This window comes from Cervus canadensis, chromosome X, assembly GCF_019320065.1.
Source record: "Cervus canadensis isolate Bull #8, Minnesota chromosome X, ASM1932006v1, whole genome shotgun sequence".
Taxonomy (NCBI): domain Eukaryota; kingdom Metazoa; phylum Chordata; class Mammalia; order Artiodactyla; family Cervidae; genus Cervus; species Cervus canadensis.
In genome coordinates this window covers 22169423-22189081 of record NC_057419.1, presented here as the reverse complement: position 1 = coordinate 22189081, position 19659 = coordinate 22169423, and the positions used below count along the sequence as shown (strand labels likewise).

The 19659-nt window shown below is 41.7% G+C and overlaps 1 protein-coding gene across 8 annotated transcripts in view; it reads left to right on the top strand.

The window, feature by feature from the left end:
- ADGRG2 (adhesion G protein-coupled receptor G2) overlaps positions 1 to 14852 on the top strand; it is a 122770-nt gene extending 107918 nt beyond the window's left edge. For all 8 annotated transcript variants that reach the window (XM_043459078.1, XM_043459077.1, XM_043459076.1 and 5 more), the window contains 5 exons: positions 2226 to 2325; positions 2888 to 3171; positions 7075 to 7176; positions 8179 to 8331; positions 13103 to 14852. In XM_043459078.1, coding sequence (XP_043315013.1) covers positions 2226 to 2325; positions 2888 to 3171; positions 7075 to 7176; positions 8179 to 8331; positions 13103 to 13287 — 824 coding nt within the window. In that variant the 3' untranslated portion in view covers positions 13288 to 14852. The remainder of the gene's footprint in view (positions 1 to 2225; positions 2326 to 2887; positions 3172 to 7074; positions 7177 to 8178; positions 8332 to 13102) is intronic.
- The last annotated feature ends 4807 nt before the right edge of the window (positions 14853 to 19659 follow it).

Sequence of the window (19659 nt, the reverse complement as noted above, 5' to 3'; positions counted from 1 at the left end):
ACCAGCCAAGTATTCCTGATTATGCCACCTGTTGGTTGTTGGTCACTAAATCTTAGATGCCCCAAGATCTTGAAGAGTTCTTCATTCAACTCCCCGCCAAATGTAGAAACCTCCTGGATTTGACTTATCTTTGACTAGAGATAATTAGACCTCTGCTTGAATACTTCTATTATTGGGGAGCTCATTACTTTAATTAAAAACAAGATTCTACTGAGTGCATTTGAAAGATCTTACAGGCTTTATTGAATATTTCATGAATTGGGCAGCATCCCGTCTAGCAGCCAGAAAGGAGATTTGAGGAGCTGTACTAAGTGAAAGACTTTATAGGCAGAAGGAAGCAGGAACAAGGAAGTCATTCTGGGCAAAAAAGCGGGTTGGTTATTGCAAGCTTACTTTCCTCTGGGGATTTCTGGGGTCTCTCAGACAGGTTACCTAACTAGTGATGATTAGGCAATTTTTGATTGATTGGTTTAAGATTCCATTTCTGGGAGAGCCAAAGCTGTGATGGAGTTAAGTCTCAGTTTGGTGAACTGTGGCTAGCATAAGCAACTTGATTTTGGACCTGTTGTCTTATTTTTAATACCTTACAAGACAGCCTGTGACCATTTTCTAAAGCTCTACAGTTCTGAATTTCCATTAAGTTCACTTGGCTCTCTGGTAGCACTTACCCAGCGGTCTTAGTTTTGCTCTCTCAGGAAAAAAAAAATAAGCTGACACTTCTGCTGAAGAGTCCTTTAGATAATCAACAAGTAATATATAACATTGTGTATAATACTTTATGTCTCGATGTATTTTCACACAAGTAACCCCATAAAAAATAAGCCAGGGGAATTCGCTGGAGGTCCAGTGGTTTGGACTCTGCACTTCCACTGCCGGGAGGCCTGGGTTCAATCCCTGGTAAGGGAACTAGGATCCTGAAGGCCCCGAGGTGTGGGTGGTTATTGGTAATACCAGGTGAAGACGTGATTTACCCTAATTCCCACAGCTCAAGAACAGCCTAGGCTGGCTTTCTAATTTCTTAGGCATACCTTTCCACTGCATTAGAGCTGCCACTCCTCTCAGACTCCTTCATCTTCTTCAGGCTAGATATTCCTTCACATATTCCCTACACAACAGATTACCTCCCTTGTCATCCTGCCTGCTGTTATATCTTTGTGAAGGGTACAGAACAACGCCTTTCTAGAAGATAAGTCACTTATTCCCAGAAAAATAAGTCACTGCTTCTGATCTTGGGCATGGATTTTGTCTTATTTGTAGAATTCAGAAAGGTCAGGATCCCTTGTCAGGGACAAGCTCCACACCCTCAATGTTTTATTTTTAGGAAGGAGCCTCCCTTAGAAAGTCACCATATGTCAATGTCTCCATAATGTCCAAATACAAAAGAATTTAATGAAATATCATGTTAGATGGTACCAGGTAGCTGTCTTTTATTTACCAGAGCCTTGAGGTTGGATGTCAGGCTGGTCTGTGTGCACAGAGTGTGAGGTGTCGGCATGGGGTGGGGGATGATGGGGTGGAGGGCTGAAAAGGACTCCTCCTCAGTGCAAGGCCACTGTAAGGAAGGAGGAGACTCCTCATTATGCTTCCTGTTAATGGAAGTGCCCTGGGCCCTTGAGAGAGCCAGTGGTGGCAATCAACACCCCCAAATAACCAGGGCAGGCTTCTCAGTCCATCAGCAGATTCCAGATAATCAATTCAGGACTTTGGGACTCATAATGGAAGGTTTTCCAGAAGTTGCTGGTAACCAAACTAGGTTGATTCTTTGGTTTACATTTTGGAGTCCTTTCACTTTGCCTGCCACCTGACCCTTAAAATTACATTACAGATGGGTAAGGGTAAGTGAGTTGCCATTTCCTTCTTACTCATGTGCCATCCAGGTAGCAGGAGTGGAAGGGGTCTCTGGTCTGTGGTTGTTCAGGATCCAAGCTGCTGGAGACTCTCTCTCAGGACAGGGCTTCCAAGATTGCCCTAAACTGGGGAAAAAAGTAGAGAATCTCACAAGGGTTTTATGGTCTAGGCCTAGAGGGGTAGCAAATCACTTCTATCCATAGTCCACTGGACAAGACCTAGTCAGATGGCCACATACACCCATATGCCGGGAGGCAGAGAAACTGGGTATGATGAATAGCTATGCTATTTCAGAAGAAAACAGAAAATCTCCACTCTTTTTTCTCACCACCTTTAGTTATTAGAACTTTGTGTAATCAGTGTTTCCTATCTTCTAGGCATCCCGGCTGTGGTTGTGACCATCGTCCTGATTATATCTCCAGATAACTATGGGCTTGGATCCTATGGGAAATTCCCCAACGGGTCGCCTGATGACTTGTGAGTACGAAGCCCCACATGGAATTTTAAGTGAACTGGAAAGCAGAATTCTCCAAGAAAATGGAGGATCTAATCAGCATATCAGGTGGCTCTCATCCTAATAAAATCCAGTAATATTTACAGCAGACTTTGCAGTTATATATGTAAAGAGATCCGCTAGTTAGAAAAGTCATGCTACTACTTAAGTATGTAAAAAATGAATTATATTTCAAAAATACTTTTATAAGCCTCTGATAAAAATAAAATACAAGCTACACTATATTAGTAAAATTCATGGAGTAGACTTACTAGGATTGAAAGAGGATAAAATCTTTTAGTGTTTTCAAATAATATTTTTAAAATACTTTCAATCACCAGATTTCCTAAAATAAACTCTCTTGGATTTCTTCCCCTAGAGCTGTTAAGTGGCTATGGAGATTGGAGGTTTTATCCTTTTTTAAATTTTGTGCTTGTAGGATAATGTTCAGTAAAACAATATAGGTTCATTGTTACCATTTTAAACCATATTTCAGCAAGAAAAAACCAAAACATATGTTTTCCCTGTTTTTCCCCCCAATTCCAGTTGCTGGATCAACAGCAATGCTGTATTCTATATCACGGTTGTGGGGTATTTCTGTGTGATATTTTTGCTGAACGTCAGCATGTTCATTGTGGTCCTGGTTCAGCTTTGTCGAATTAAAAGGAAGAAGCAACTGGGAGCCCAGAGGAAAACCAGTATTCAAGACCTCAGGAGTGTCGCTGGCCTTACATTTTTACTAGGAATTACTTGGGGCTTTGCCTTCTTTGCCTGGGGACCAGTTAATGTCACCTTCATGTATCTCTTTGCCATCTTCAATACCTTACAAGGTAAGCTCTACAGCAAAAAATAAACACTGGATGAGTCATTCGAACTGACAAATATTGCAAGTAAAAGTTAAGAGTGTCTGCAAAGTAGCTTAAGATATAGGGAGGGGGTATATGTATTCGTAGGGCTTCCCTGGTGGCTCAGATGGTAAAGAATCTGCCTGCAATGTGAGAGACCCAGGTTCGATCCCTGGGTCGGGAAGACCCCTTGGAAGAGGAAATGGCAACCCACTGCAGTATTCTTGCCTGGAGAATCCCATGGACGGAGGAGCCTGGAGGGCTCACAGTCCATGGAGTTGAAAAGAGTCTGATATGACTGAGCAACTAACCCTTTTGCTATATGTATACATGGACTTCTCAGGTGACTCAGTGGTAAAGAATCTATCTGCCAAGGGTTTGATCTCTAGGTTGGGAAAATCTCCTGGAGGAGGAAATGGCTACCCACTCCAGTATTCTTGACTGGAGAATTCTATGGACAGAGGAGCCTGGTGGGCTACAGTCCATGGGGTCACAAACAGTCAGACAATACTTAGTGACTAAACAGCAGCAGCATATATCTTCATCTGGCTGATTCACATTGTTGTACAGCAGAAACTAACATGATACTATAAAGCATTTATACTCCAATTAAAAAAATATATAAGTAAAATAAAAAACAGATTTATCTTTGAGAAAGGGTGCTTTGAGATCCTTGGAAGAAAGGCTAAATTCACTAAATTCAAGAAGTGGTCACTTTCCTTCCTTAACATCACTGCCTCCTGGGAGGGAGCAAAGATATCAAGGGGAACCTACCAGTAACTATTTCTGGGAGAGTCAATCACTCTTCCTTCACCTGGTTCCTTATCTTTTTTATGTTTAATTTTGCTATTGAAGTATAATAGAACATGCATACGGAAAAGTACACACACCATAAATGTCCCCGTGAGGGCTCACCACTCTGAGCTCCTCTGCCTGCATTTGATTTGAGGACAGTGATAAGCGAGAAGTCAGTGGCAGCAGCCTGGCCCAGTGGCTAATCCCTGTGCAGTTCCTCTGTCTAGACATACAGCAGACAAGCCAGGTTCTGTGTGTGGCCCTTGACCTTGGAGCTGCCCATTTAATGAAGCCCAGCTGCAGTCATTTGGGAACCCTCTTCCTCTATATTCTTTACAGAAGCAAATTACTTATTCTTTTGTTGACACTTTTGTCCTACTCTTTGCGACCCCATGGACTGTAGCCCACCAGTCTCCTCTGTCCTAGGATTTCCCAGGCAAGAATACTGGAGTGGGTTGCCATTTCCTCTTCCAGGAGATCTTTCCGACCCAGGGATCAAACCCATGTCTCCTGCATTGTAGGCAGATTCTTTACCACTGAGCCACCAGGGAACCACACTCATTCTTTTAGATTAGCTTTGTCAAAGAGTTGTCAGCTGTGACTAATATTTAATGAACACACCTTGACATTAAAAGCCAAGCAAACTAATAGATTTGCATAGATAAGATGGTTGGATGCCATGACATGAATTTGAGCAAGCTCCGAGAGTTGGTGATGGACAGGGAAGCCTGGCGTGCTGCAGTCCGTGGGGTTGCAGAGTCCAACATGACTGAGTGAACTGAACTGATAATAAGCATTCTTATCCCTTGGTTGTCTTTTATTCCAAATCTTCTGTTGGGAAGCCTTTTAACTGCATTCTCATCGGCTTGTTTTCATCTTTTCCTGGTGGCTTTTAGCTCCCATAGCATCCTCCTGTAGTACTATCTAGGCAGTAGTTCATTAACTTGAGATGGAATTCAAGTGCCTAATTTGGCTACTGGTTCTTATTTTATTTGGAGGAAGCCAGTTAATGTGCTTGTTGGTTACAAACCGTTTCTTCATTTTTACCTACAATGTACAGTTTCTGAACTTGTATATCCAGGTGTTGCGTTACTTATTGTAGAAAAGTTTTATTTGCCAACAGTGGCATGCTAGGAGACACTTATTTTTAAAGAGAAAAAATATATGCCCAAATCATACTGATCATAAACCTGAAAGCATTGTACCTACCCTCACATACTTATGGTAGAAAATGAGCCTGCCCCTTTCTTATTTCCCCAGAATGACTTCTCATTAGAATACAAATGGACAGAAGGAACATATTGTTTCATTTGTAAAAGGGAACTAAACCCTAATTCACAGGACTTTGTGGTTGAGTAAAGGAAAGATGTGTACAGGTTCTGATTTGGGCCACGAGTACCCCCATTTTAGTCTCTCGTCTGTGCTGCTTCTCCCCTAATGCAACCAAGTGTAGCTGCCCAGGGTGGCAGGTGGACAAAGATATGCATTATTTGAGATGTCAGTCTTCAGAGTGGGCACACGCACCTGACTAAAAGCAAACCTGATATTTAAAAATGAAGGTCTTTAAGTAGATAGATTGGGGTTTGGGGCAAAGGAGGACTCAGAATTTGTCCATTCATCCAGCTAATATTTATTTGCTTTCAAAGCCTTGAGGAGTGGTAGCAAGGGGGCCACATGGGGAGCCCTGCACCTGCCTGCGGTGGGGAGGGGGAGGCAGAGCCTGAGGGCCTGTTGAGGTCTGAGGTGGCTTGGGAGGGACGTGGCTGTGGACCGGAGAGGTGAGCTGAGGGATGAGAGACAGAGGAGGGGACGACATTGACAGAACTTGGAAATCGATGACACATATGGAGGGATGGGGAGGTGGGAGCCATGGACAGACGTAAAAAAAGCACAGTGTGAGAGCTTTTTCTTTGGGGGACTACAGCTCGGGAGATGGCCGCTCAGGTAGCTCTGAAGAACGGATCAGAAGAGGTACGGTGAGGGAGGTAGACATACATACAATCAAGCACACATCTTGGCAGAAGGTTACTGCTTGTCATAAGCTCCAGATGTCTTAGTGGTTTTAGTGCTTTTCTAAGTGTGGGAAAATGCAAGAAACTACCTTATAAAATTTTCTCCTGAAAATACCTAATTATCTGAAGGCCTATTCAACCAGTTTTCCCAGAATATAAGGCACCTCATTCCTGATCTCCGTCCTGAAATCCTTTCAGGGTGTGTGGAAGGTCAGGGACTGCAGTGGCTCATGACTGAATCCTTGTAGAGCTCCATGGCCAGAGACATTCTTTAGCTGGCTGATCCTAGGTCTGAGCTGGTCTCCTGGGTGGATGGCTTGTACTTGCAAAGATTGTTGTCGTTGTTCAGTCATTAAGTCGTGTCTGACTCTTTGCAACCCCATGGACTGCAGCATGCCAAGCTTCTGTGTCCTTCACCATCTCCTGGAGTTTGCTCAAACTCATCTCCATTGAATCAGTGATGCCATCCAACCGTCTCATCCTCGGTCATCCCCTTCTCTTGCCTCCGGTCTTTCCCAGCATCAGGGTCTTTCCCACTGAAAGGGCTCTTCGTAACAAGTATTGAAGCTTCAGCTTCAGCATCAGTCTTCCAATCAGTATTCGGGTTGATCTCCTTTAAGATTGACTGGTTTGATGCCCTTGCTGTCCAAGGGACTCTCAAGAGTCTTCTCCTGCACCACAATTCAAAAGCATTAGTTCTTTGGTGCTCACCCTTCTTTATGGTCCAACTCTTACATCTGTACATGACTACTGGAAAAAAACATAGCTTTGACTATATGGACCTTTGCTGGCAAAAATAGGGAAGGCTTAAGACAGGATGTAAGAGGCAAGACAGTGAGGTAAATTTTGGAAATATAGAGTGATCATTCTTTTTACAAATATTTTTTTTAATCTTACAGAGATAGTTCTCCCAGGATGCCTTTTGATAGCAAACTTTCCCAAGACTTTGGGCTTTATTTTCAATCTGCAAAATTTCATTTTTCCTATCGCTGCCAAAGATTTTATCATTGTGTGAAGTAAGCTTATGACATTCAGGTCTCAGTTTGGAATTCATTGTGTTGTGTTTCCCCCTGTCCCATAGGATTTTTCATATTCATCTTTTACTGTGTAGCAAAAGAGAATGTCAGAAAGCAGTGGAGGCGGTATCTTTGTTGTGGAAAGTTACGACTGGCTGAAAATTCTGGTAAAGATTTGCCTTTTTCTCCTTTTCTTAAATCTTGAGGAAGAGATTGCATAAGTTAAGATCCAAAGCAATTAATGCCAGAGGAATATTGAATCTAGAAATCAATGAATGGAACCTGCTCAACAGAAAATATCCAGTGTGAACATTAGGGAAAAAACCTAGTGAATTAAAAAAAATAATTAGTCATATCTGAGAACTTAGTGAACTATATAATTAATGGCCTGGCTGCTTCTGGAATGAAGCAGCAGTGAAATGTTTAGAATTCATTTTCCTTTGAGTGCATGTTTTCCATTTGTCCAGAGTAATTTTTCATATTTACCGTCCTAATTTTTTAAATCTTGACTCAATGTTTTCTCCACAGGTCCTGATCCTGATTGTCAGTGACTTCATTTATTTGTTATTGGGCCAGATTTTACATAAAAGTCTTAGCATACATTTGGTTACTTTGAAGTTATTTTCAGCTATGCCCTGCTGGGTTGTATAGCAAATAGATCATTTTTAAGAAAATAAGAAAAATGAAGTACTCTTTGAAAATCTCAATTCCTTTTGCATAAATGTCACCCGCAAATACAGACTTTGCTGTATTGCAAAGGTCTGGTTGCACAAGATCAGAAAATGGCAGTACCTAGAGTTCAGTCATTTGCCCAGATTTAAGAGCCATGAGTCATCACAGCAGGTCGATTCGTGTTCTTGTGAAGATAGTCTTTGACTCTGAAATATTACCTAATTCAGTGGCTATTTATAGACACAATCAAATTAGCCTGGCCTTTAGTTCTGAGAGAATATGGGTTACTTTTGACCAGTCAGTCATTTAAAGGACAAATGTCCTTTAATTTAATTTAATTTAATTTAAATGTCTTAAATGAAAATACCTATGAAATGTGGAATTCTCTATAAGATCTGAGAGCGAGAGATTATTTCCTAGAAAGAGTTATGCTGTGTCTCTTGCATTTGCACTTCAACATTCTGCCCTGTTTTTCTATAATGCTTATCCTGCTATAGACTGGAGTAAAACTGCTACTAATGGTTTAAAGAAGCAGACTGTAAACCAGGGTGTCTCCAGCTCTTCAAATTCCTTACAGTCAAACAGTAACTCCACCCACTCCACCACGCTGCTAGTGAATAATGATTGCTCAGGACTCGCCAGTGGGAACGGTATGTATGTCTCAATGTACTATTTCCCAAGTTAGTGTTTGTTTATTAAAGCAGCTTTATCCTTTAATGGCACTTTTACTTAGCAAAGTGAATAGCTACATATATGACTATTGGATCAAAATGTAGTTCCCTTGTAAAAGAGAAAGTTGATTCATCCAAAGTTATTCGTTTTAGAGAAAAAATTTTTTTAAGATTTAGGGTTTTTAGAAATATTTATTTTTAATTGATTGATGATTGCTTTTAAAATATTGGTTTGATTTCTGTCATACATCAGTGTGAATTAAGCATAGGTGTACATATGTCCCCTTAGGGTTGTTTTTTCTTAAAGATTTAATTTTTCATGATGAGAATGGATGATGACCTAAAAGTTTTAATGTGGCAAATCCTAACTTAGGTATTGCCCAAAGACTTCTTATGTTCTTTCTGTGCGGTCAGTACCTAAAATAGTAAGACTATATCAGTTTTTTTTAATATATCTATAGTTACACATCTTCAACATTCTAAACCTTCCTATTTTTTGCTTATCATTTTGTTCATTCTGTGCCACAGTGTGGCTGCCTCGTGACAATTCCCAAATCCCCATAAAGATATCCAGTACTGAAAGATGAATTGTGTCTACAGTAGACATACAGATGATTTCTGTTGTGCCTCATTTACTCATTAATTCTGACATTTATAGCTTAAATTTCCTTTACGTTTTCTTTCCTTCGTAAGACTGAGCTGTTCATTACTCATAAAAACTTACCTATTTCTATCTTCTTTGACTTCTTAATATAACTTCATTTTTATAAAAACTTAAATTATGCTGGTATATTTTCCCCTTCCCTGGAGAATTCGCCTTTACTTATTATTTTAGAGTATTAGTTATTTGTGTGATAAATGCAGATAAATTTGTGAGAAGGTTCATATACTTAACAAATAGTTTTCCAGCCTCCCAAAGTTGGGAGGTCTTACTGGTTTGTATAAACTTTTAAAATAGCAAAATAAGAGGATGCTTCTAAATCAAGGTTTCTCAACCTGGGCACAATTAACATTTGGGGCTAGATAATTATGTTTTAGGGGGGCTGTTCTGTACATTTGAGGATGTCTAGGAACATCTCTGGTCTCTACCCGCCAGGTACCAGTAGTACCCCCACACTTACCCCATGTTGTGACAACTAAAAATGTCTCTCAGTATTGTGAAAAAATGTTTCCTGAGGGGTAAAATTGGCCCCTTGCTGCTTGTGGAGAACCCTTGCTGTATAAGATGAGAACCATTTCTACATAAGATGAGCTGCCATGGGGCCTTAGCTTTTTACTGTAGATACCAGGGGCAGAGCGGGGCTTTATGTCAAATAGCTATAGTAGGACTGACTCAATGTAGGTAAACAGAGTAGATCAAGGCTGGTTAATAAGTTTGTGTGACAAACTAGATTCAAAGTTGAGAAATCAGAGGTGTGAGCTAAGTCATCAAGAATCCTAAGAATCACAACCTATCAGTAAAGCCTATTGGTTTGGATAGAAGTGTTTGGGGCTCTTAAAACCAAATTTTTCCATATTCTAGAAGGAACTCAGAGATGAACCCTCGCTTGCCTAGTCTATCAGTATGTTACCATCCTTCGGGGAATGAGATCAGATGGAAGCAGCACTTTTTGCAGAGCTATTTGACATGGTTGATTTGACACAGCTGTTTTCGACAGCTGACAGTGAGGGTGGGGTACATTTTAGATTACCAAAATGGCCACATGCTTAGTATCATGTAACTTGCATATCAGATAGACTTCCTTGACTCCTCATTTCACACATCAGGATTTGGGATGGATGAGGGAAAAGAAGCTGGAAGGTCAATGGTTTGTTTATTGTACCAGGTCAAGTTGTTCCTGCACCAAAATGTCCTCAAACCAAAATGCCTAACTCAGAATAGCAGCCTCAGACAGTCATTTGCCTATCTCTATGCCCAGAGATGGGGCTTTGTTAACCATATCGATCACCGAGTTTGTGTGAATACTATATATTTCAGTTATGCCTTAGAAGCTTAAGGTATAGTTGTTGCTAAGTCGTGTCTGACTCTTTGCGACCCCATGGACTATAGCCCACCAGGCTCCTCTGTCCGTTGGATTTTCCAGGCAAGAATACTGGAGTGGGTTGCCATTCCTTCTTCAGGGGATCTTCTTAACCAGGGATTGATCCCCCTGGCCCGCCCCTGTCTCCTGTATTGCAGGCAGATTCTTTACCATTGAGCCATCTGGGAAGCCCAGAGGCTGGGTTACTAGCAGCCATCTGACTCAGTACACGTGGCCACAAGCTCACAGTTTCAAAGAAACATTGCATGTTGACTCTTTCACTTCTGAACCATGTAACCCTGAGCAAAGCATTTACTTTCTGAAACCTTAGTTCCATCATCTATGAAATGGGGGTAATAATAGCACTCATGCCATAGAGTGATAAATGAGATGATACTTAAAAAGTTCTCAGCACTCTTTTTTTTTGTTTTTGCTGACAAAGCAAGAGATTTTATTGGGAAAGGGCGCCTGGGCAGAGAGCAGGAGAGTAAGGGAACCCAGGAGAACTGCTCTGTCACATGGCTTGCAGTCTCGGATTTTATGGTGATGGGATTAGTTTCCGGGTTGTCCTTAGCCAATCCGTCTGAGTCAGAGTCCTTGCTGGTGGTGCACGCCTTGTTCAGCCAAGATGGATGCCAGAGAGAAGGATTCTGGGAGGTGGTTGGGCAGGTGGTGTCTCCTTTTGACCATTCCTGAACTCTTCTGGTTGGTGGAGGCTTATTAGTTCCCTATTCCTTACCAGGACCTCCTGTCATAAAACAGCTCATGCAAATGGTTACTATGGTGCCTGGCCAGGGTGTGTGGTTTCAATCAGTGTGCTTCCCCTAACAACTCCCCTCTGAGAGACTTCATACTCAAGATACTTCTTGGGAATTGGGGTGGAGGTCTCTTTCTTCTGTAACTTCTTCCTGCTGTGCATGGGCATAGGCCTGCCTAGCAGAACAGAAGTCTCTCTCTACCTGATCTAAGTCAAGGTATTTTTTGCCTTAACTGAAACTAGCATTCACCCTTGTAATATAGCACTTTAGTTTGAAACTGTTGTCTCCTCTCAGAGATGAAATAGGGGCCAACAGGAGACCTAACAGGATAGTCATCACTGGTCCCCAGAAACAGGAGGCAATATTTGGGGTGAGGGCTGCAGGGTTTGTGCTTTTTTTTAAATTTTATTAGTTGGAGGCTAATTGCAATATTGTAGTGGTTTTTGTCATACATTGACATGAATCAGCCATGGATTTACATGTATTCCCCATCCCGATCCGCCCCCCACCTCCCTCTCCACCCGATTCCTCTGGGTCTTCCCAGTCAGCACTCTTATTATTAGTATAATTATGACATGAACTAACACTTGGGCTTATTATTTAGGTTTCTACATTGTCAGAAACAGGGCCTGCTTGGGGTTGGGGAGCTAGAGGATCTCAGCAGCTGTGCCCACCCCCAACACACACACACACACACACACGCACACACAGAGTTCAGGGCCTGCTTGAACCCCCAACACACACACACACACACACACAGAGTTCAGGGCCTGCTTGAACCCCCAACACACACACACACACACACACAGAGTTCAGGGCCTGCTTGAACCCCCAACACACACACACACACACACACAGTTCAGGGCCTGCTTGAACCCCCAACACACACACACACACACACAGTTCAGGGCCTGCTTGAACCCCCAACACACACACACACACACACACACAGAGTTCAGGGCCTGCTTGGGGTTGGGGAGGCCCAGCTCCCCTGGCCTGGACTTTGAGGTTGGACTTGGTGGTTTCTTCTTGGAAATCAGTCTTATCCTGACTCAGGGACTGGTTTAGTGTACAAGAGACGATTTTTTTTCTTGCCAGGACTGTTGTCACTCGGGATTTCTCTATTACAGAGTTTTATTTTATAGGACTCTTAGGAATCCAAGAACCTTGTGCGGGATCTCTCTTAATCTTTGGGGGAGACCAGACTATTACCCCAGATTATATTACACATATGCTAATACTTGACTGCAGTATATGTTCAACCAGAGTTAGGAATTGGGCCTTTTAAAATCAAATATATTGCTTTGCTTCATATTTTTACAATGTCATTTTTAACGAAGTTACCATAGGAAGTGGTTTTTGAATGATTCTCCAATTCGTTTTGTTTACTTTGAGTGGTCTTAGGAAAGGAAAGGAATGAAAAGTAAATAAAATATGACTATATATCAGATATTTTTGTAAAATAAAGATTGCCTAGAACTAATTTTGGTTCACATTTGTCTGTATCTACTTTTGGTTTTATTTTTATTTTTTACTAATTTTTTGGGGGGTGCTGTGCTGGGTCTTCATTGCTGCACAGGCTTTTCTTTAGTTGTGGAGAGTGGGAGCTACTCTCTAATTGCAGTGTGTGACCTTTTCATTGTGGGGGCTTCTCTTGTGGAGCATGGGCTTTAGGGCATGCAGGCTTCAGTAGTTGCGGCTCCCTGGCTGTAGAGCACAGGCTCAATAGTTATGGCACACGGGCTTAGTTGCATATGGGATCTTCCTAGATAAGGGATCAAACCTGTGTCTCCTGCATTGGCAGGTGGATTCTTTACCACTGAGCCACCAGGGAAGCCCCAGAAATATGTTTTTAAAACAGACTTTGTCTGCATGTGCATACTTAAGAATAAAGTAACATTTAGGTTTGTTTATTTCAAAAATGCTGTCTATGGATACTTCATGACACCAATTTTGTTTTTCCTTATACAGGGAATACTTCTGCAGAGAAGAATGGTGTTTCTTTCAGTGTTCAGAATGGAGATGTGTGCCTCCATGATTTCACTGGAAAACAACATATATTTAATGAGAAAGAAGATTCCTGCAGTGGTAAAAACCGTATCGCTCTAAGAAGGACTTCAAAGCGGGGAAGCTTACACTTTATTGAGCAAATGTGATTCCTTTTCCTAAAATCAAAGCATGTTGCTTGACAGTGTGAAAATGTCCAATCTTACCTTTTACACAATGTGAGTTGTATAAAATCAACTAATTTTATACTCAGTAACTTTGGGATGAACATAAGCTAATTGAGGGGAAATGGTTGCTATTGGAAGAGGAAACCAAAACATAATACCATGGTTCTAAGACATTTGTGATTTGGTTTCTTATCCTTCATTTTAAAAGAAGATTGGTTTTAAACAACACACTAAGAATAAGACTCATTTAAAACAAAATCAAAGCAGTTCATTTGCAGCCTCTTTTAAAGAGGCTAAGATATCTTTGATAACATCATAGAAAGCCACTGTTGACTTCATCCTGTTGGTGAGTTTGTTGTGCATGCCTTTGTTGTAAATAAGCTAAACTCTAGTGATCCACATGTCAAAAATCTTACTTCTGCATTTTTGGTATTTATTTTCTACTGTGTAAATTTCTTTCTTTGTAGAATCGTGGTTGTGTTGTTGCGTCTAATGTGATAATTCAGGAAATTGTTGCTGGTTCAGTGAACTCTAAACCTCCTTTTTTTGGAGATTATATAGGATGTGAAATACAGGACCTTCACTGAAATCAAGAAATAATGATGCCAGCCAGACTGGAAAAATGTAAGCAGACAGTGCCACAATTAGCTCATACAGTGCCTTGGAGTGAGTTAGAAAAAGGTGCTCCCACTGGGCAGACACAGTGTCATGGGCTCATGATTTGGCAGAGTGGAGGCCATATTTTAGCCCCATTCACTCTCTGGGGTACACTGTTGTTCCGGGTACCAGCTGTACAACCGTACATAGCATCCAATACCAACACCCATCTTCTGACCTCATTCCTAATCATCAGATTATGGAAGCTGCACCAGGATGTTTAGCTTAACACCGTGGTGACAGAGAGGGATGGAAGTGTAATCTGGACCATATGGCAGGAAGATCGTGAATGTGGAGGAGATACATACACTGCCACTTCTCAAATCCCCAGAGCCTTTCAGAAAAGGGGAGTAGAGTAGGATTACTTTTTAAAAGAGATGTACATTAAAAGAATCATATTGCTGTTCTTTAAAAGGCAACTGTATGGTACTTTGTTGATTGTTATGCCTGGTACACACTGGCCCAGCCAGAGCTATAATTATTTTTTAAAATACTTGTCTTGATGAATGTATAGTGACAAGGGGGAGCAGCTATTGGGAACAGTGAACTATCCTACAATGCTATTGTTTCCATATGTATCGAACCCTGATTGCTCTTAGTCATAGCAAGTCTGTCTTGCTTCATACCTGCAACTGCTTGAACAGTGCTTCGTGTCCTTATTAGGAACATTATGAAACCCTTAAGTTAGGTCTTTCACTAAGGTTCCCTTTCATATATATTTCAAGTGAATGCTGTATCCCAGACTAACCGTAGTCATAATGTAATACACTTCTGTGAGTGCTGATTAGTCTTTGCGCTATTTCTCTTCCAATTTATTTAATTGTCTTGTATTTATATGTTAAAATCGACAAAAGTGTTAAAAATCGCCAAAATAAATTTGCAATTAAGTCCTTTAAGTTTGAGAATTTTCACAAAAGGAAAACATCTGCGATCTCTTTCCCTGTCGGTGGAGCATGATAAAACAGTAGGGCCAGCCTGATGAAGACAGTAGCAGCCTTTGGCAGGCAGCAGGCATGCTGTGAACGTAAAGTCAGACCAACGATTGACTTGCCTCCTGAGTTTGCTTTCTGAGGTCTTTTTTTCATTTTCCTCTTACTCTTTCAAGATTATGTCTTTTACACATGTTGCCATTGGCCCACACAAGCCCCAGATTTGGATCCCCTCCAAGTATCTGCTTCCTCAGCATCACACAGTAGGATTTCAAGAAGGTGAGGATTGGATTTGGGGTTCCTGGGGAGCTGGTTAGCATGTAGGAGCCACAAATGGGGAAAGCTGGCTTCAACTGCATAAGAGGTTTCTGAATGATCTCTCCTTCCTCGGTGTTCAGTTGCTCCAAAGATGCTGAGTACTAATTCGATGAGAAAGGTGATGAGATGCTCTGAGTTTGGGGGGTGAGATATCAGAAACCAAATCTCTCAAGGCAGATGAAACAAAGTGTACACAAAAGGACACACAATGTCTGACATCTTATAGGTCCTGCCCCCTGCCATTTTTCCCATTGTGTTTTGTGTCTGGGCAACAGTCATTAAGTCAGGTTCTCTTGTCTGTATTTTTACTTCAGAGAGATAAGGGGCAGGACAGAGAAAATGTTCCTGAGAAGCATCCTTCTTTGGGTTTAAAATTGGTCCCACAATCTGAGACTCTACTGAAGGAAACAAAGGAGGTGGCAATAGGAGGAGGCAAGGAGTATCACAACAGTGACCAGTATTTGAAGGAGCATTTTCTCAGAACATTTGAGAAGGTTTTTTTTTTTTCCTTTTTCCCAAAACATACTGCAATCATTAATCCCACAAAGTAACTCTGTTAACTTCAGTGTGTGGGATCATGATTGTTCTCAGTAAAAATGGTGAAATGGCTTCACTGGGGATACTGGGTTGTGTCTAATGAGGTTACCTGGGAGGCAGGTTAGTTTGTTGAAGGTCATTTCCACAAAGAGCTGATTTATTGAACAAGCAGTTTATCAGATGGACTAGCGTGTTGTCATTTTGTCTCCATAAGAGCATTTGAAGGACTATTCAGTTTGTTTCTGCTTTAGCTCCTTGCTGCTGTGGTTGGAGTCTGAAGGACAGATGGGAGAAAGACTGAGTGGATATAAGAAGATCATCTTGAACAGGAAGAATTCTTAGCAGTATATATATATTTTTTTCACCTCAGTCTCTAGGTACAGCAACAAAAAATTGGGGCAGACAAACATTGAATACTTTCTTCCCAGAGTATATTCTTTTAAATATATTTATAAATATATACCTCACTGTGAAGAAATCTCATACTCCCTGCTGTTTCTCTCTTTACCTCTCAAAGTAGCTGCAGGAAGCTAGAGCAGAGACACGTTCATCATTCTTTAAAATATTGTGATAAAAAACAAAATGATCTCCAGCCAACTAAAATTAAACTGTCATAGAAATAACTAAATTTGGCAAATTGGCTATTTTCAGCAAATTAATTCAGAATGGACTTACTCCTCAGTGTCTAAGATGGAGTGCTTTTCTTTAGAGTCAAAGACCTAAACCCTCTAGGAGAAACATTTGTTGGTTTCCGCTTTGGACACTGATATGCGGCTTTCTGGGAATTTCCTTGACAGCAGCCCCCTGTGGCAGGACAATGGGCAGACTCTCTGGTTGGGGACAGAGAAATTATACATGGTGCTACCCCAGGGTCCAGTTTTGGGTTTTCATCTTTGTAAAGATCATGAATCAGCTTCAGAAAGAACAATATACCCCATCACATTCCATATCTGATTCTTAGCGAACATTTGAGAAATGACTTGGAAACATGTTTCTAGTGGGATACAACCAGAGAAAGCCTTCGTGAATAGAAGGACCAACATATGGAGGTTTCCTAACTCAGGAACATAGAATACTAAGATATGAGTCTAGTGTTTTATATAGCACAGCTTCTAGTCCAAAAAGAATCACTGAAATTTGCTTGGAAATTTAAAAGCTTAAGAGTAGTTGCCTGCCTTCTTTTTGGTTTTATCCTGAATTTCAAGCTTATTGAAAAATACAGCTTATATGATAATATACATTAAAGCATGATGCTGCTGCTGCATGTGTGCCCAGTCATGTCCAACTCTTTGTGTCCCCATGGACTGTAGCCTGCCAGGCTTCTCTATCCATGGGATTTCCCAGGCAAGAATACTGGAGTGGGTTGCCATTTCCTTCTCCAGGGGATCTACCCATCCCTGGGGATCAAACTCACATCTCCTGCTTTGCAGGTAGATTCTTTACCGCTGAGCCACCAGGAAAGCCACATTAAAGCATAGACCAAAGCCTAAAAATGCAGGTTGGCTATACACCAAAAGGGGTGTATGTGTGTAGCAGATTTTACAGAGAATGAGGTCAAGAAACTGAAAATGTTTCTGTACTGGATGGAAATGTACAGGTAATATGTAAAGGTCATCAGTTATATTCCCGTGACTGCAAAATGGACTCTTGAAGAAGAACTCAATGTGAGCAAAGGCAGTAATGATTACAACTTTTAGATACAGTTTACATAAGAGTTTTGTAAGGGGACATACATGCCAAGAGATTTCATGGTGATAATGTCTAGTTTTATTTACCCCTTGTTGACCACAGCAAATTCTTCATGGAGACACATCACATGGACTGCTGCATTATTTAAGAGCCAATAGTAAGAAAATTCAACATTCAAGAAACTAAGATAAAAAAAAAAAAAACTAAGATCATAGCATCCGGTCCCATCACTTCATGGCAAATAGATGGGGAAACAATGGAAACAGTGACAGTATTTTCTTGGGCTCCCAAATCACTGCAGATGGTGACTGAAGCCATGAAATTAAAAGATGCTTGCTCCTTGGACAAAAAGCAATGACAAACCTAGACAGCATATTAAAAATCAGAGACACACTTTGCTGACAAAGGTCCATCTAGTCAAAGCTATGGTTTTTCCAGTAGTCATGTATGGATGTGAGAGTTGGACCATAAAGAAGGCTGAGTGCTGAAGAATTGACACTTTTGAACCATGGCATTGGAGAAGACCCTTGAGAATCCCTTGGAGAGCAAGGAGATTAAACCAGTCAATCCTAAAGGAAATCAATTCTGAATATTCACTGGAAGGACTGATGCTGAAGCTGAAGCTGAAGCTCTAATACTTTGGTCACCTGACGTGAAGAGCTGACTCATTAGAAAAGACCCTGATGCTGGGAGAGATTGAAGGCAGGAGGAGAATGGGTTGACAGAGGATGAGATAGTTGGATGGCATCACCGACTCAATGGACATGAGTTTGAGCAAGCTCTGGGAAATGGTGAAGGACGGGGAGGCCTGGCATGCTGCCGTCCATGGGGTCGCAAAAAGTTGGACATGACTGAGTGACTAAACAACAAGTAAGAAACAAGTGAGCTACTTGCTTTGGTGCTTTAGCTGAGTGAGGCAAGTTTCAGTTAAGTTTAGTCACTCAGTCATTTCAGTTCAGTCGCTGAGATGCAGGTTTATGTTACAGAATTTCAAAACTGAACTTGGTTAAGGATGATACATAGGGGACCCAGTTGAATATGACTGATTTTCTTTCATTCACTTATTCATTCAATTCTAATTGAGCTATAACTACATGCTCAACACTGTACCAGGCACAGTGGGAGATACCAAAGACTGTTTCAGTGAGTAACTTAGGATCCAGTTAGAAAAACATGCCTCACATGGAAACAATACAAGACAATACATTATTGTCAAATGATGATTAAACTAGCTAGGATTTATAAAGTGCTTTTCTATGAGCCAGGTATGATGCTTTATATTCATCTTATTCAAAGCCACCCTAGGAGGTAGGTGCTATCATTATTCCAATTTAAACATGAGAACATTGAATTTCAAACAGGTAAAACATGCCAAAGTTCACACCAATTGTAAATGGCAGAACTGGAATTTGAACTCAACTTGAACAGATTCCAAGACCTAAACTCTTGCTAAAGAAACATGGGAATTCAGAGTATGGGGATGACTAACAGGAGAGAAGAGCTGAGCGGGCCCTTAAAGAAAAGAGTCTTCAGATAGGCGGGGAGGAGGTCTACTGGGTCAGTTCAGTTCAGTTGCTCAGTCGTGTCCGACTCTTTACCACCCCATGGACTGCAGCACGCCAGGCCTCCCTGTCCACCAAGCATACAGTTAAATGCATGGAGAGTAGCAAAGGAATTTAGGAAAGGCTATTAGCTGAGCTGTCAGATTATGGGACCAGATTTTGGTAGAAAATGAATAGTTCGCTGAAGATAGTAAAAACAGTGGGTAATTAGCAGCCACGAAAAACGAATGCCAAGTTTCAAGTTGTAGGCCTGGCGGTGGGCCGCAGTTCAGGCCAGGTGAGCTTCTCCCAGGTGCCTAGTGTTGAGGCTGCAGGCGCCGTGAGCAGCTGCGGTACCCTGCCCTGCCCCAATCTGTCCCTCTCCTCTCCCCTCTGGGTCCCACTAGTCTGTTTCCGCTCGTGGGCAGAGACGCACCAGGGCAGAGCTGCTCTTCTGGCCTGCGGAGGGGTTGCCCAGGCAGCAGCGGTGGGCGGACCTATTTCTCCCCTCAAGGAGCCCTCCCTACGGCCGCTTGAGAAGCCTCGTCGCCCGCCAGCAGCCAGTTCTTTATCTCCCCAATTCAGCTTGCTGCTCCGCAGCGCGGGCGGATCTGGAGGCGGTGCTAGAGGGCGGGGCCGGGGATGCGATTGTGAGCTCATCTCAGGGCGGGGCGGGCCAGCGT